At 32.9% G+C, this 17,886-nt stretch overlaps 2 protein-coding genes across 3 annotated transcripts in view; both read right to left on the bottom strand.

The window, feature by feature from the left end:
* Nucleotides 1–1,378: 1,378 nt before the first annotated feature.
* LOC125876491 (serine/threonine-protein kinase STY13-like) overlaps nucleotides 1,379–17,886 on the bottom strand; it is a 143,271-nt gene continuing 126,763 nt past the window's right edge. The window contains exons 2-3 of one of the 2 annotated variants that reach the window (XM_049557681.1): nucleotides 3,400–3,456; nucleotides 1,379–2,550 (exon numbers count right to left, since the gene is read on the bottom strand). In XM_049557681.1, coding sequence (XP_049413638.1) covers nucleotides 1,617–2,519 — 903 coding nt within the window. In that variant the 5' untranslated portion in view covers nucleotides 2,520–2,550; nucleotides 3,400–3,456 and the 3' untranslated portion in view covers nucleotides 1,379–1,616. Of the gene's footprint in view, nucleotides 2,551–3,399; nucleotides 3,569–17,886 lie in introns of those variants that run through there. The other variant, XM_049557682.1, reaches the window with a different exon arrangement.
* Nucleotides 13,377–16,322, bottom strand: LOC125876484 (beta-amyrin 28-monooxygenase). Its single transcript, XM_049557672.1, has 3 exons — nucleotides 15,371–16,322; nucleotides 14,780–14,967; nucleotides 13,377–13,807 (listed from the first exon to the last, which is right to left on the bottom strand). Exons 1-3 carry the CDS (start codon nucleotides 16,320–16,322, stop codon nucleotides 13,502–13,504), a joined length of 1,446 nt encoding a protein of 481 aa, XP_049413629.1. The 3' UTR covers nucleotides 13,377–13,501.

Raw genomic sequence — 17,886 nt, forward strand, 5'->3', positions numbered from 1 at the left:
GAAAGCACAAGCGGAAACACATGAAAATTGACCAACAACCAATTTTGGCCGTACGCGCCACGTTGTGTGCACTTGCCTTCCTGCCAAGTTTGAGTGTCAACCCGCAGAGAAACAAAGGTCCTAGAAATTTTCCTTCGACCTACATGCCCCGCCCCAACCCTAGGCCAAAATTCAAGAGATTTTTCAGCTTTTTTTGTTTGGGGTCATTTTCATCCAAAATTTTTGGGACATGTTATAAATACTTGGACAACACATTTTTGAGAGGAATTTTGACCTAGCAAGCATTGGAGGAGCGGAGAAGAGTTGAAGCGCTCAAATTTGTTACTTTCAATCACTATTTGATTCAATACGGAAGTTCGAATCAATCGGCAGTTGTATGCTTTCTAGTTCTTATTCTTTGATGTTCTTTTATGCTATTATGGATTAGTTTCTCTTATTGGGTTTCCACAGATATGGTGTATTGATTGACGTTTTTAGATCTGATTCTTGTTACTTGTGGATAGTAGTTTTAATTGATTGTTGAGCTATTCTTGATGCTTTAATCGGAAGAGGAAGTGGTCTATGATTATCTTTGTACAATCCTATTTTAGCTCAAGTTGAACATTTCCATTGATAATCGAAAGAGGTTCTTGAATAATTTATCTTGAGTTATAAGTTGATGATATTTGTGAGAAATCATCCGAAGATCTATTTCTATCCATAGTTTTTGCACATTCTTGGGATTACATTAGTTTAAACTTGTGGAATCTGAGTTAATTGCTAAAATCTTGCATTAGTATTATGTATATTACCCTACATCTCATATTGATAGTAATTATTGCTTCCGTTATCAATTGTCTTTAATTACGTTTGTAGTCGATAATCGTGGTTAATAACCACATCAAACTCAAGTTTTGATCCCCTAAATAATAGTTAGCAAGCTTTTTTGATTCGTCACAATCTTACTATACTACTTTCGAGTAGTGAAACTTTTGAAAATCATGTTGTGTTTTGTGCTCATCAATTGAATCCACATAATTTAAGAGGAGGGTAGAGGGGTGGGCCCATTATTCCCAAGTTTCGAAAGCTCTGTTGGCCCAAAGGTTTGAGGGTAGAGGGCGGGTCGGGTCCATCATCCCCGATTTTGGAGAGCTCTGGTTGGATCAAGACAGATTTCTCAATCATCAGGGAAAAAAATTAAATCCTATCACTTTTTCACTTTAAATCTATCTTTAGGCAATGAAGCTGCAGTTATATAAGATCATTATATAGTTAGTAGATATAGTGCAAAGAAAATGTTCAGTCAAATATCATATTGGAACATAAACATATCTTACTGATAATATTTCTCTATTGTCTTTGATAAGTTAAAGGCAATTGTAAAGCAAACACAAGTATGCAAGACATTTGAATGAATTCTATGAAATGAAGGAAACTAAAACCATTAAAGAATCTATGGAACAGCCGAAATAGCTCTGTGTTATGGTTAATATTTAACATATTGAAAAAGAAATAAAAACTCAGTATTATGGTTTTGCCAAAAGACCAGGCTAGAATAAGACAATCGCATTTTTTTTGACAAAGGTAACAGTAAATAAGGCAATCACATTTAATGAGGCAGCTAAAGGGTTAGAGCCTTACGGAGCCATCCAACGGTATGTTCCAGTCTCTGGTGTCATTCCTTCTGTCTGCACCTCAATACGAGCAACCCCAAAGTCCGCAATCTTGATTGATTTATCAGCAGAAATTAGTAGGTTGTCAGATTTCAGGTCACGATGTATCAGATTCAGGCCATGCACATATTCCATACCCCTTGCCACATCCAAGGCCTGCTTCACTGCTAACTTCAAGGGAACAGATCGATTTTGTCGCCTAGTGAGAAACTGACGAACTGATCCTCCTTTAGCATATTCAGTGACAATACACCACACCATGGGTTTACGGCATGCACCGATAAACCGAACAATATTTGGATGTCTCAACCTTGCCAACATCATAACTTCCTGCTGAAACTGTTGCTCCATCAAGTGAGCCCTCTCAAGATCATTATCCGGCCTCTCTAGAAGCTTGATAGCAACATCCTCACCATTATAAGTTCCTTTGTATAGTTTCCCAAAAGCCCCTTGAGCAAAAGCTGGCCCCATGTTGAGCTTCCTCAAATCAATTGTCCACTCATCATAATTCTCAAGCCCATTGGTAGGAAATCGAGGATCCATCAACGCTTTAGCTAGGGCATCATCACTCAACCCATGCAAAGCTTTTCCCTTATTTACACTAGCTGCAACTGAATAGTTATTGTGAACACGCTTAAGACCCTGATGATTTAAAATACGAGTGTGCGAATCATTTGATCCAACACTGCTGTTATCCATGGACATTGCAACTGAACCTCCACCATTGCTCATCTGCAAGCTCCCATAACTATCGATTGACATGTGTGATCCCTCATCAAGCTTATGGTAAAAATTTTGTGAGAGTCCATAATGATCAGGGTTTTCATTTAAGTCTATAAGTCCTGCAAACTTTGGAGCCTCCAACATTTTCCCGTCTAAGCAACTGCAAAAAAAAAAACTATAGGTTCTTTAGCATGAGGATTTGTAAGTCAAACTTCAACCGTCCACAACCTGTACAAATCATGAAATGTGAGAAGCTCGTCTGTTAAAAATTCTTCTCTCCAACTTCATGCATCAAAACACAAAAAACAAATAGGAGAAAATAACTGAACAACGATTAATTTCAAAATGAACCCACAGAAGAAAGGCTTGTTGAGAAACTGTCTCTTGAGTCTACACTCAGAAGTAATATTTCAGTTCATTTAATTCCTTCAAATTAGCTAAATGACTCATTAAATGTAATCCATGAGTATATGCTTTCATAGAGCACACTAAGTATAGATTCGCAAAAACCTATTAATGTCTTATTCGTTTTGTAAAGCCAGAACTATTTGGACCAATGTTTTGCTGTTTAAAGGAACAATATTTTGCTGTTTGGGGATTCTTGAGAAATGACAGAGTAAAGAACTTTGTTGAATTACATGCAGAAAAATCTTGAGAAGCCTGAAACATCTGAAAGAACAGATATATAATAACTAAAAAATAATTTTAAAAAAAAGTGAACTTGTTGAGAAGAGGGGGAAAAAAAGCATATACAGACCCACCCAACAGGTAAGAAGTTCCATTTCCTCTCTTACATTTATCTCCCCCAACAGTTGAGGTTTCAATCGTAATTAGAACAAAAACGCGTTTTCGATTTGTAGCTCAAGCTTGAAAGAAAACAAGTCAGATACATGAAGCACAAAACAGGCAAAAAACATAGCTAAAGAATTTAACAACAAAAGCAAAAAACCAGCTGAAATCCTTCAATTGAAGTGAAGAAAACCCCAAAAAATCAACAAATTAGGCGATCCAGTAGTAAAATTACCTGGATCGAGTAGACTTGACTTTGAGATATGGTCTGAAAACAAACCGATCGACCGAAAAAGGAAGTCTGAGCAGCAGCAGCGGTGGAGAAACGATGTCGTATAAAGAGATAAAAGCAGAGAGGAGAAGAAAATGAATGAATGAATGTATTGTTGGCCTTTTGCAGTCAGTCTTGTTTTTTTGGTCTCTCGTTTTGTTTTAGTTTTCCAGGCCACTTTTGTCTCCTTGCATACCCACTTGCTGGGGTCGACCTTTATTTGGACTCAAACAACTTGTTTCTTTCCTCACATAAATGCATAATAATTTTTACATATTTCATCAAATTATTTTTATTTTATGTATTTGATACTAATAGATAGTAATATCTTTTTTTACTAATTTAATATAAATTATAAAATAAGTTATCTCGGGTAAAAAATAAAATATCTTTATTTGTTTATATTAATTTTTTATGTTAAATCAATAAATGCATGATACGTATTCTTACACTTAATATGATTAGTTAATATATATTTCACTTTCATAAAATCACTTAACAGTGATAAGATAATATAGTGACTAGTGTGGTGTAATCACCCCAGAATCCAGATAAACAATTTTTCACCGTTAATCATTCTTATAATTCAAATTATTTTTTTTCAAAAAAAAAAAAAACCTATTACATCCATATTTCAATCATGACATAATGTGACATTATTAAAAAAAAATGATTAATAATAGTATAGTGGGAAGTGAGAATTGAGAAGTAAGGATTCGGTCGATGTGAGACATAAGGTATAAAAATTCAAGTTAGGGGTCGTTTGATTGACAGTCATGAGATAATTTATCCTACCATTTATATCTTAAGGGTCGTTTGGTTGGGAATAATTTATCCCGGGATTAAGTATTCCGCGAAAAGTTATCTTGGGATAAGTTATTCCACCATGTATATGAGATAATTTATCTCATCACTAAAGTATATATAAATGGAGAAATAAATAATCTCAAGACTGTCTTATACTTCCAACCAATACAGAATAAAATAGTCCTACATTTTATTTCATACATTATACCTCACACCAAACGACTCCTTAGTAATGAAATAAGTTATCTCTCGTATATGGTGGAATAACTTATCTCATGATAACTTATTTTGAAATAATTATTTTTGAGATAATTATTCTCAACCAAACGACCCTAAAAGTATAATAGGATTATTGAAGTTATGCCAGAAATTGGAAAAATTTCACAATTATAATTTATAATTAATAGTAAAGTAAAAAATTTTATGACAAAATTCAAGTCAAATGTGCATTTTCCTCTTTTGAAAATTTGAGCTAACTCTAATTGACCCAGTCAAAGAAAACAAATATAATAATTTAGACATTCTTTCTTAGTACATTTATTACATATATAAGTTTGACTTGAACTTTACTTTTGTCCAACAATATATCAATTTGAAACTAACAACATTTTAACTCGATAAATCACGTTGTTATCATATTCATCGATAATATATTTATTTCAAAATATATTTTAATTTTTCTTGGCATGCTATATCATTTTTAATATTACCTTCACATATCAATATCATATATGCGATTGTATGTTTAAAACTCGCAATTTAATTAATCATTATATTAGTGCATTGAAAAGTTAAAAACACAAAAATAAAGTATACATAATGACTGCATAAAATTAGTGAACTGAAATTTCTGTAAAAAATTATTTTGATATTAGTTGAAAGCTTGTCAATGTGAATTGTGAAATATATTAATATAAAATAGACATAATTAAACTATTTGGTTGACATCAATAGGGGTACTTATTACAAAATTAAGGAGTATTTCTTTGGATACTTATTTATTATTATTTTAATATATAAGCGATATGTGCAACTTTTTTTATGACTATGATGTCTATTAGGAATAAAAATCAAGCATCTGCATCTCATAGTCACAATCATGGATCCAATGCAGATGTTGGAAGAGAAAACAAGAAGTCAACACTTGAATCAGTTGAAATTAATTCAGACATGTTAATGGAAAAGAAACAAGATACGTGGAAACATCACAAGCGTGGATCAATTACTTGATAGATCAGATCTGGAGTGTCCACGTGTAAAGCAATAAGTTTGCTCACATATGAGAGGCACGTGATGTTGTTGGAGTTTGTTAGAAGAAGAACCAATTATTCTTTGCCAAGTGTAAATATCATTCTTATTTCTGTCTTATTTTGTTTTGTAGTACAGAAATTAGAGGGTAGGAAAATTGTATAAATAGAATTAGTATGTACAGAATTGTTGAGCAGGGACATACAAAAAACTTTCTCCAAGTTTTTCTTTATGGTATCAGAGCAATAGATCCCCACTTTCGTTTATATTTTTTCTGTTTTGAATCATGGTTAACCCCGAAGAGTTCTGAATACCACTTCCACCATTACTCAGGGAATCATTGTTGGATTCACCAGTATTGATTCCTGCAACCCTTTTTTTCTTCACCCTACTGATGGCCCAGGGATGACTCTTGTGAATGGGGTTTTTGATGGTCGAGGATATCAAGGTTGGAGGAGATCTATCTTGATTACCCTCTCTACCAAGAACAAGCTTGGATTTATCAATGGAGGTTGTTCTGAACCAGCAGTTACAACAACAGATTTCTCATTATGGAGCAGGTGCAACGATATGGTCACCTCTTGGTTACTCAACTATTTGTCCAAGAACATTGTTCATTCTATGATTTATTCTAGAGCTGCAAAAGATCTATGGAAAGATCTAGAACAGAGATTTGGACAATCCAATGGAGCCAAGCTTTACAACCTGCAAAAAGAGATAAATGGATTAATGCAAGGTTCCAATGATGTTATGGGGTATTTTACTAAGATAAAGAAGTTGTGGGATGAATTGGATTCCCTCAATTCTCACATCAATTGCTCATGTGTATGTATCTGTGAGGCAAGCAAAAGATGAGTAAATTCATTGAGGATTAAAGGCTTATTCAATTCCTTATGGGGTTAAATGACATCTATACCCAGGCAAGGGGAAACATACTGATGTTGAATCATTTACCAGGGATTAACCATGCCTATTATCTCTTACTTCAAGATGAGAATCAGAGGGAAGTTCATGTAAACCCTCAATTCCCTCATAACAATTCTTCATTCATGACAGGGAGTTACCCTATGTAGATATCTGGAACTAACATGCAGAAATTTACTTAACCAACTCCGTATCCACAGAGATCTAGAAATCAGATCCAAGAAAGGAATGAAAATCAACTATAAGGAAGATCTAGTAACCAGGCTCAAGGGAAGTGGTTTCCAGGTCAAGCACCAAGAGGTTATCCACCTCAAAGGGTTAGAAATGCTAGGAGGAAGAAGTTTAATGCTAATGTTACTTGTTCTTATTGTCTCAAACTTGGACATGTAGCACAAGGCTGCTACAGACTGATTAGGTATCCAGAGGAATACCAACCCAAGGAATTTTCAGGAAATATCATAGGAAATGAAGCAATTGGTGATGAAGATTACGGAGTTGGAGAGTTTGATGAAAGCATTATTGATTAACTCAGCCAAATTTTTTTTTCCAAATTAAACAAATATTCAAACAAGGAAGGACTAGAGGAGAAGGAATTGTTATAGCTCAGGGATAAATGCAGGTGTTGTCGCTGGTACAATTGCTAAATACTTTGGGTCTTGTTTTTCTGTTTATAACTCTAAGGACTAGATTGTGGATTCAGGAGCCTCTAAACATATGTGTTTTGACTCTACTTCCTCTTTGAATTTGATTCCCTTACGTGTTCCTGTAACTATAAACTTGCCTAATTTTTTTAAAATTCAAGTCACACACACTGGTCGAGTCCCCATTTTTCCTGACTTTACTCTACAAAATGTTCTTTTTGTCCCCACTTTCAGATATAACCTTCTATCTGTTCATCAATTCTACAGTCAATTTAGTTATTCTCTCTTATTTAACCTAGAAAGATGTATCATGCAGGACCCTTCGATGAAGAGGGAACAAGCTTTTGGTGAAGTGACAGATGGTCTTTACATTCTAGAGCCAACATTTCTTAGTTGTAGCAATTTGCTTGAGTTCAATGTAGTTTCTATTAAAGAAGGACATGTTTCCAAGTCAGTTTCTATTCTTTTTTCTATTTTCTGCTAATGCAAACTCAGATGTAACTCTTTGGCATGCCAGATTAAGGCATTTGCCTTTTCGAGCAATGAAACACTTTAGCTTTATTTCTATTCATTCCAATTTTGATTTTGTGTGTGACATTTGCCCCTTTGCAAGACAAACCAGACTCCCTTTCCCTGTTAGACATATTGCTTCTAAGAGGCTATTTGAATTGATTCACATAGACACTTGGGGTCCTTTCCAGGTACCTACTTATAATGGATACAAGTACTTTCTCACCATTGTTGATAATTTCAGTAGGGGTACCTGGACTTTCTTTAAATGTCAAAAGCAATGCATTCTCAATTTTAAAAGACTTCTCGTTGATGGTTGAAAGACAATTTGACCTCAAAGTTCAAAAAATTAGGTCAGATAATGCTTTTGGAGTTGGGAAAGGGGATACAAGAGGCAAAATTTCTCAAGTCCCAAGGAATCATACACCAAATTTCTTGTGTGACTACCCCTCAACAAAATGACATTATTGAGAGGAAGCACATGCATTTGTTAGAAGTTGCAAGGGCACTTCTATTTCAATCTCACCTACCCAAATGTTATTGGGGAAGTCCATCTTGACTGGCACACACATCATTAATAGGATTCATTCTAAGGTTCTTAATGGAAAAACTCCCTAAGAACTTCTTTTCTCTAAACCACATGATTATAAACACTTAAAAATCGTTGGTTGTCTTTGCTATGCTTCCACTTTGAAAAGAAACAAGGACAAATTTGACCAAAGGGCTGATGCTTGTTCTTTCTTGGGATATCCACAAGGTCAAAAACGTTACAAACTTCTTAACCTTACAACTAGAAAGGTTCTTATTTCTAGAGATGTGCAATTCTATGAGCACATCTTTCCTTTCTCTAATCTGAACTCTACTCTGGAACCCAATTTTCCTAAATTCACACATAATGTTTTTGATGATTCCTTGCCCACCACTTCACCTACTCCTTCCTCCACAATACCACCTGATATTCTTGTGCCTAACCCTGAACCTCTTGTCCCACTTAATGTTCCTTCTCCTCCTCCTCCAGCTGAAAAGAGATTCACCCGACTCACCAAAAAGCCTACTTACTTAACTGATTTCATTTGCAATTCATGTATTTTTGTCAAATGTTTCAGATATATGTTTTACTAACCATATACAACCCCTTTCTTTCTCGTTTAATGCTTTATCTGTCCAGAATCAGTCTTTATTTGGTTTTATCATTGCTATTGTTGAGCCTTCCAGCTTTAAACAAGCTTGTTCAGACCCTAATTGGAAGTTGGTCATAGATAAAGAACTTGCAGCTTTGGAGGCTAATAACACTTAGGAAGTGGTGATTTTACCCCCGGTAGAAAGGCTCTACCTTGTAAATGGGTATTCAAAGTCAAGCAGCACTTTGATGGTACTCTTGAGAGATACAAAGCTAGACTTATTATTAGGGGAGATATACAAAAAGAAGACATATATTACAATGAGACATTTTCCCTGTCATCAAGATAACAACCATCAGGTGTCTCATTGCTATTGCAATCAAGAAAAACTGGCCTATTTCACAATTTGATGTCAATAATGCCTTTCTCCATGGAGAGCTTCAAGAGGAAGTCTATATGAAGTTTCCTTCAGGCGTGCTTCCTCCCAGCCGTCAGCATGTTTGCAGGCTCACCAAGTCCTTATATAGAGTGAAACAAGCTTTTAGGCAGTGGTATGTCAAGTTTTCCGATGCTTTAACTTTTAAAGGTTACAATCCCTCTCCTAATGAGACTGTAGCTATAAAAGGTTTTCTTCACACTGCTTTTCAAATTAAGGATCTGAGGGAGCTTCATTATTTTCTTGGTTTAGAGGTTCTTAGAGAATCTCATGGTTGCATTGTCAGTCAACGTAAATTTGCTTTGGAGTTATTACAAGAATTTAACTTAGAGTATAAGCCTATTGTATCTTCTCCCTTAGATCCTTCAACCAAATTGACTGCTTCTTCTGGTCCCCTTCTTACTGATCCCACCATTTACCAGCGACTTGTGGGCAAACTAAAATACCTCACTCACACCAGACCAGATCTCTCATTTGTTGTCCTCACTCTAAGTCAATATATGCAGCACCCTTGTCAGGGTCATTTGGATGCTGCATTACGAGTTCTTAGTACATTAGATTGAACCCAAGTCAAGGTTTATTTTTTAATTCCACCTCTTCTTTTTCCCTTTTGGCTTTTTGCAATGCCGATTGGGCATCTTGCCGAGATACTAGAAGATCTGTTAGTGGGTTTTTTTTATCAGTATAGGTGAATTGCCTATTTCTTGGAAGTCCAAGAAACAAACTTTTGTCTTCTTATCGTCTGCAAAATCGAAATACAGATTTATGAGAAAGATTACAACAAAGCTTACCTGGCTGACTCAACTTCTTAAAGATCTCTCTGTATCTCCATCTTTGCCTATTCCAGTTCATTCGGACAGTCAAGTTGCAATCCACATTGCTCGCAATTCCGTATTCCATGAACGAACCAAGCATATAGAGCTTGACTACCATTTCATGAGGCAATAATTTCTTGCCAGCTTGATCTCTCTTTCATTTGTTCTTTTTTCTTCACAGCTTGCTAATTTGTTCACAAAAGCTCTTGGTGGTCCTTCTCATTTTTCGATTTTGTCCAAGATGGGTGTCGTTTCTCTCCCCTCCATCTTAAAGAGGGGTGTTGGGAACAAAAATCAAGCATCTGCATCTGATAGTCGCAATCATGGATCCAATGCAGATTTTGGAAGAGAAAATAACAAGTCAACACTTGAACCAGTTGAAATTAATTCAGACACGTTAATGAAAAAGAAACAAGATACGTGGCAACATCACAAGCGTGGATCAATTACTTGATAGATCAGATCTGGAGCGTCCACGTGTAAAGCAACAGTTGTGCCCATTCCAAAATATATCTTCCATCACATATGAGAGGCACATGATGTTGTTGGAGTTTGTTAGAGGAAGAACCAATTATTCTTTGCCAAGTGTAAATATCATTCTTATTTCTTTGTCTTATTTTCTTTTGTAGTACAGAAATTAGAGGGTAGCAAAATTGTATAAATAGAATTAGTATGTACAGAATTGTTGAGCAAGGAAATACACAGAAAATTTTCTCCAAGTTTTTCTTCAATGTCCAATTGTCCATACTAGATATCTGCTTTCGCCCACCTCCCAACAGTAACATGTATTAGGTTATTCTATCGATCAAGATTAGGACAGATAGGAAGAATCACCTAGTATTTTTTGTCTTTATCATAAATTGAACCTACCACTTTATTGATCACTAGACCATACCCAAGGGTGTTAAATGATATGTGAAATTAAGAAATAAAAAAAATGTGGACATATTTATTTAAATATAAAGTACTATCGAATTATCTCATATTTCTTTAAAATGCAATGAGTAAAAATATTATTGAATATTTCAATATAAGATAAAACAAAGTGAAGTAAATAAAATGTTATAACATTCCTTGATTATTCATGACCTAGAAATTCAAAGCATAGTACTTTGACTAAATATTAGACTATATTGCAGCTTAAAGCAATATTATTGTGAACATGTCGGTGATACCTACTTCCTAAAAAGTCTTACAAGTTGTAGATATATGAGAAAACATTAAAATTACATATTTTATTATTTCATTTCATCAAGAAAATTATTGTCAAGTTCAATTGTCATTATAGGTCAACTTCAATTAATTATAAGTTCATGATTATGAACCATTCAACTTAACTATACACAATATTTTATGAATTACAAAATTGGGCAATAATGATTTATTATAAGTGTGCGACTTGTACATAAATGAAAAATAAACTATTTGGTCTTGTAACATAATATATAAAATAGAAATATATCTTTGAAATGTAGAGCCACACATGCCATGAGCTATGAGCCAATTTAATTTTTGTAGTATCATATTTTCTGAATTATCTTCGCATTTAATTATAATTGTACGGGAAGTGAGAATTTAAAAGGTTGTTTGGTAGAGTGTATTAGCAAAAATAATGCACGCATTAGCTCTTTATATTGTTAGTTCCTTATTTGGTATATTTTTCATGCTATGTATAACTAATGTTTGCATTAATTATACACTATATTGTGTATTGAAGATTGTATTATTAATACCACAAATTTCTAGGTACTAGTAATGCAAACGAATTTAATACATGTATGATGCATTAACATGGTTAAAGACTCAATTACCCCTCAAAAATGCTTTACATCTTTTTCACCATAATTGTGGAAGATACTTTTGTAAATAAATATTTTTATACAATGCATACTATTTTTAATACACCAAACCAAACAATGCATAAGAAATAATTTATGTTAGTGCAAGCATAACTAGTGCAAGCATTACTAATACACTATATTTAACATTATTTTTATACACTTTACCAAACTACCCCTAATTACAATAGCTTAATTTCAAATTAGTGGTGATCGACAATTAAATCATCAATACTTATATTTCATTTAAATAAATTTTAGCCCAATACTTTACAATTTAAAAATTTCTAAAAGTTACACATATATTTTGTTCGTATAAGATCTCAAATAAAGTTAAAAATATGTATATCATCTATATAAAAAAATAAATTGTCCAAGTCTTAAAATATAATAAGATATGGCACTGACACCTGATATCTATCACCTTACACTAAATAAGTCAATTTAACCAGTAATTACCCATTTCGTAATACCCATATGTATCACAAATCACAATCAAATTATTTAGCAAGGATTTAAATGAATATAATGAACAAACATACAATTTGGATTAAAGTCTGTCGTATTATAGGTCAAAATACAATATATGCAGCCCAACATATATTACACATTCTTTTATGGACTCTCTACGACACACCAAATGAACAAGTAAAATATGGAGTTAGTCCACACTATACAAAAATACTATCTCCGTCTATTTTTAATTGTCATAGTTTTCTTTTTTAGAGTCAAACTATAAAAACTTTGACTAATATCTTAAGATGTATTTTTTTATCATATTGATATGCAAAAATTGCAATTTATAGTACTTTTCGCATAGTTTTTGAATATCTAATTTTTTTGTTTAAATATCAAATTATTGTAATCTAATTTAACTTTGAAAATTAGTTAAATTAACTTTTGAAAAACGCATTATGACAAATAAAAATTACCGAAGGGAGTATAGAATTACCGTGTGTGACTCATGATCTCAAAAATGGGCTCATCAAAATAGAGAAGAGGTGGGATTCAAAGCTACTATATATTCTTATACAATAATATACGAAATTTTATAGTATTATTTTTTTACAAAAATGTTTAAAATTAATATACAATATTGTATACCTAATATACAATATTATATAAAATTATAAGAGATATTTATGTATCCATATACAATATTATACTCTTTTATACAAAAAAAAATTGACTTCGTCTTCTTCCTTGAACCCAAACATCAGATTCATTAAAAAAAACATCTCTAAAATTACATCAAATCACCCAAAAAATCATATTTAAACTCCTCAATATGTAATCGATCTTTTTGCAACAATACAATACCTACTTAAAACAGAGCCTATTTACAAAAAAAATAAAAATAAAAATTCAAACTTTGAAACTTCACGCTTTAACAATAATTGCCTATGAAGATAATTTTAACAACACCTCTTTAAACTTGAGCATGATTCAACATCTTCAAAACAAATAACACAAGAAAAAAGAATTAAAAATAAAAATAAAGGTACCATCAAAATCATATTTTATCAAAACTTTAAGAAGTTTATATAAATAACAATTCAAGACATTAAAAATAAGAACAATTATTTATTTTTGGCCTATGTCCTTGCTTTATATATATAGAAGATTGCCTTAATTAACGAAGAGATAAAGTCAACATACATATAACCACAACATAATACGTACGAGTCATCAATTTCGATATACTCTCTCTAACAATTTAAGTTATTTACGTCTTGTTGTGATGAGGATAGAGTCTGATCGGAAGTCCGTTAGCCGGAATTGGCATGGGATTAACGACGATTTTCTCATCGTGGATAATTTTCTTCCAGCTGAACCTTTTAACAAGATGGTGCATGAAAACAAGTATTTCTAAACGAGCATACTCTTTTCCAGGGCACATTCTTGGTCCACCACCAAAAGGTACAAATGTGTACGGAGCAGGTCCATTTCCTTTAAATCTTGAAGGGTCAAATTTTAAAGGATCTAGGAATACTTCTGGATTTCTGTGTGTTGAATTTGCACTCCAATATATCTACAAATCAATTTCAATGCACAAACAAGAGTTAGGATGTGTTCCATACGTAATTAAGCAAAAAAATATTATCCTGAAAATATTTGTATATAACTCAAAACAAATACTATGAGAGTTGGGGGTGTGGGATGATGGGATGAGGGTTGAGAATGAAGATAGTCAGGTGTGTTGAGAATGAAGAGAGTCAGGGTTGGAAAACTTTCTCTTCGTATCGACCCTAAGTGAGATAATATCTCAGATTGTCACTTAACTAAGGGTTCTTCTCTCAGATTGTGATCACTCAACTAAGGGTTCTTCTCTCAAATTGTGATCACTCAATTTTCTTTTATAACTTTAAAGTTAATCAACTAAGGGCTCTTCTCTCAAAATGGCCCTCAATATTATTTTATAAACTCAAAGCCACTAACTATAAGTGTTTATCTATAAAGTCACCCAACGAATTAAATTGATTTTTTCATTTGTTAATATGAATTTTTTATTGAAAACCAAAATTGTAAAAACCAAAATCATTGTGATGGTGAAATGAGGGCTGCGGGGATTGAGGGTGGGATGAGGGCTATAGGGGTGAAGGATGGTGGGATGAGAGCTATGGAGACTAGGGGCGAAGATGAGGTGTGTTGAAGGGTAGGGAGGAAACAATCAATGTGAAAGGTCACTATTAGAGCTTGTTTTTGTTAGTTTCATTAGGGAATTGATTATTTTTTACTATTTTTAAGGAGCTTATTTTTCTAGACATAATAATTTTCAAAATATTTGACCAACCGAATGTATGAAAATTGAACAAATGTCATCTTCGTACCGAACACGCCCTTAGACTCTCTCTTTTACTTCTCATATCCTATTTTCCCTTGATTTGGTGATAGTACTTATTAATTATGGAAAAATTACAGATATATACCGCTCAATCAGCTGATTTATAACTTGATCAAAATAACACAACATATATAGTATTGATCTTTTTCTTTTTCATACCTTACATCCTTTTGGAATGGAGAAACCATTGAAGGTGAAGTCTACAAGGGCTTCCCTAAAAGCACCTTGAAGGGGTGGAGCAAGTCTTAGAACTTCACATGCCACATTCCATGAATATTTCATCTTTTTAATGTCTTCCCAATTCAATAATTCTCCTGGACCCTTTGATTTTGCAATCTCTATTTGCTCTATTTTCATCAAATACAAAGAAAATAAAAACATTAATATCTGTTGAAAATAAATTACCCCAAATATGACTAGTCAAAATAAATCATTGAATTTTGTAGAATAAAAACAAATCAATAAATTTAGATAAGAAGTGTGTTTTCCTAAGACTTGGTTATACAAAAATGAATATTACTTGTTATTTTTATCAATTACTAATGTTCAAACACATAATTTATTTATTTTTTAAGTTATATACCGTATCGACCGACTATTAGAAAAGTTTTTATATAAATAGTGTAATTTCACTTATTTTTTACCATTTTTATCAGATTACTTATTAATACTTATCAAATAGATTTACATCATGTAATCTGATTGTATAAATATTTTTTTACGATAATGAAGTATGAAAAGTTGGATTACCTTTGTAAACTCCATCATAGATGTCAGGAAGCTCAGCAAGGTATTTGACAATAAACGTACAAGCAGAACTAGCAGTGTCATGGCCACCAATCAACAATCCTAATATCTTATCAGCAATATCCAACTCATGCATAAACTTGCCATTTTCATCACTTGTCAATAACATGTGTGACAATATATCTTGACTGTCTGACGCTTTCCCCTCGGTCAAATCAATCTTCCTTTGCTTTATGATTGCCACAAGCTCTTTTCTAATAAAATTCGAGGCCTTAATTGCACGATTAAATGGTGTGCCTGGTAAATTTATAGGTATAGAAATCAATCCAGAAGCCAAAACATCAAAAGGGTCAGCAAGTTTAGCAACATGGTTAGGATCTTCTACACTCACAAATAATCTACAAGCCAACCAAAAAGTATAACGTTTTGCTAGAGGGAAAACAAGAACTTCTTCTTGATTTTCCCACGATTGAAAATGTTTTTGCGCGATATGATCCATGATTCCAACGTAACGTTGCAATGCTTCGGGTTTGAGGAAATTGGGAAGCATTTTCCTCATTTTTATAGCTTCTTCTTTTGAAGAAGTTTGTGTTGAAGATGGGAAGACTTTGTCTACTGAACTTGGCCACCATGCTTGAACTAGTTTATTTTCATTCGAAAACAAGAACTTATTGCTAGATGCACCACAAAAAACAACAGCTTTTTCACCTAAAAGATGAGTCTTGAAAACGTTAGAATTGTACTTGGAAATTCTATCGAAGATGAATTTTTCAGGATGACCTTTCCAACCAGTAGAGAGAAACTCAAGGCTTTCACCGATAACCGGCCAACCGAACTTGCCCGGGGGAAGAGGGCAAGACAAGATGGATTTGCTCTTATTGTTGAAGAGAAAGAGGAAGGAGAGGGAGAGTAAAAGGACAAAGAGGCAAACAAGAGAGGCATAGAACAGTTCCATGTCTAACTAATTAGTTTTGTATGTTAGTTTAGACAAAAATGCTCTTGGTGTGATTTTGTATGAATTGAGGATTTTTGGGTTAAAGTTAAAGCACATATATATAGGGCACACATACTTTATGACATTATTATGTGAGAACTATAGCAAGAGATATTCTATAATTTGTCTCATCTTTGTTTTTGAATTATTCCTCTTATCTTAGATTTATTTTATATTTAAGGGTTGACTAGAAGATTTAACGTTTTATGCCAAGTCTTATATTCCTTCCGTTCCTTTTTAGTTGTCATATTGTATTTTTCGAGAGTTAATTTAACTAATTTTCAAAATTAAATTAGATTACATTCATTTGATATTTCAAAACAAAATTTTAGATATTCAAAAACTATACGGAAATACTATAAATTGCAAATATATCTGAAAGTGTTGGTCAAAATTAATATCGTTTGACTATCAAAAAGAAAACTATGACAACTAAAAAGAAACGGAAAAGTATTATTATTGAAATTACATGAATATGAAAATTTATCAAGCCGATCCCATTATTCGTTCGTGATTACACTTGTCATAAAATAAAAAATATATGAGTCGCATCAGGCAAGCATTGATACTATCAACTTTGATGCTTTATAAATCGAACTTTGGATAAAAGTTAAAATACTGTTTCTAAACAATAAAATCATAGGGTAAAGGTAGCATTTGGACTATATATTGTAGTCTTTTAAAATATTATAGCGTGATTTTGATTTGACATATATTTAATATGAAAATAAAATAAAAAAAATTTGAATCTTATAACTTTGAATTAAAAAAAATGTCAAATATTCTAAAATATTCTTCAATTTTATAGTCTTACGTATGTCACATGAAAAAAGAGTTGTGGCTCCTTCTATTCCTAGAATACAATCAAAACAACATGATGCAAACTACCCAACCGAAGTAAAAGTATGATAATTAAATACATAATAGAATTATTAACCAATAAGCAGATACATAATATGTTTTATTTTTTTTGCGAATAATAATTTTATTTTATTCTTTTTTTAAATATTGAATTATATATTTTTATGTTTATAAATAAATCAAATAATCTTAATTATTTCGATTTTGATATTTAATCGCGTTAATGAGGAGAGTTAAATTAGCCTTAAAATTGCCATTAAGTCTAAATTAGCATCGGTCTTCATGGAATCCTAGTGAAGATAGACAAATTTATCTTTCCCACGGATTTTGTGGTGTTTGATTGTGAGATCAATGCGGAGATTCCTATTATTCTGGATAGGCCATTCTTGGCAACCGGGAAAGCAATCGGTAATGTTGGAAGTGTCGAATTAAAGTTCTGGGTGAACAATCAGAAAATTACTTTTCAATATATGCAAGTCCATGACAATATGCATGTGGTGTCTTATGTAGATGTGATTGAAGAAGCGGTGACTAGTGTGTGAAGTTGGGATTTAGTAGTAAATTGTTAGGGGTTGTTTTACTAAACTATGATAGGGAGGAAATTGGTCATCTTTGATTCTCCTCAATCTACTGCCATGAAATCGTTGAACATCTATTGTGAATA

This window comes from Solanum stenotomum, chromosome 9, assembly GCF_019186545.1.
Source record: "Solanum stenotomum isolate F172 chromosome 9, ASM1918654v1, whole genome shotgun sequence".
Classification (NCBI taxonomy): domain Eukaryota; kingdom Viridiplantae; phylum Streptophyta; class Magnoliopsida; order Solanales; family Solanaceae; genus Solanum; species Solanum stenotomum.

Excerpts from the sequence above, each read along its gene's own strand:
- LOC125876484 (XM_049557672.1), bottom strand. The coding sequence starts at position 16,322 with ATGGAACTGTTCTATGCCTCTCTTGTTTGCCTCTTTGTCCTTTTACTC. Across the intron at positions 14,968-15,370 it reads CTATGATGGAGTTTACAAAG|AGCAAATAGAGATTGCAAAA; the intron begins GTAATCCAACTT and ends TGATGAAAATAG. Across the intron at positions 13,808-14,779 it reads CCATTCCAAAAGGATGTAAG|ATATATTGGAGTGCAAATTC; the intron begins GTATGAAAAAGA and ends ATTGATTTGTAG.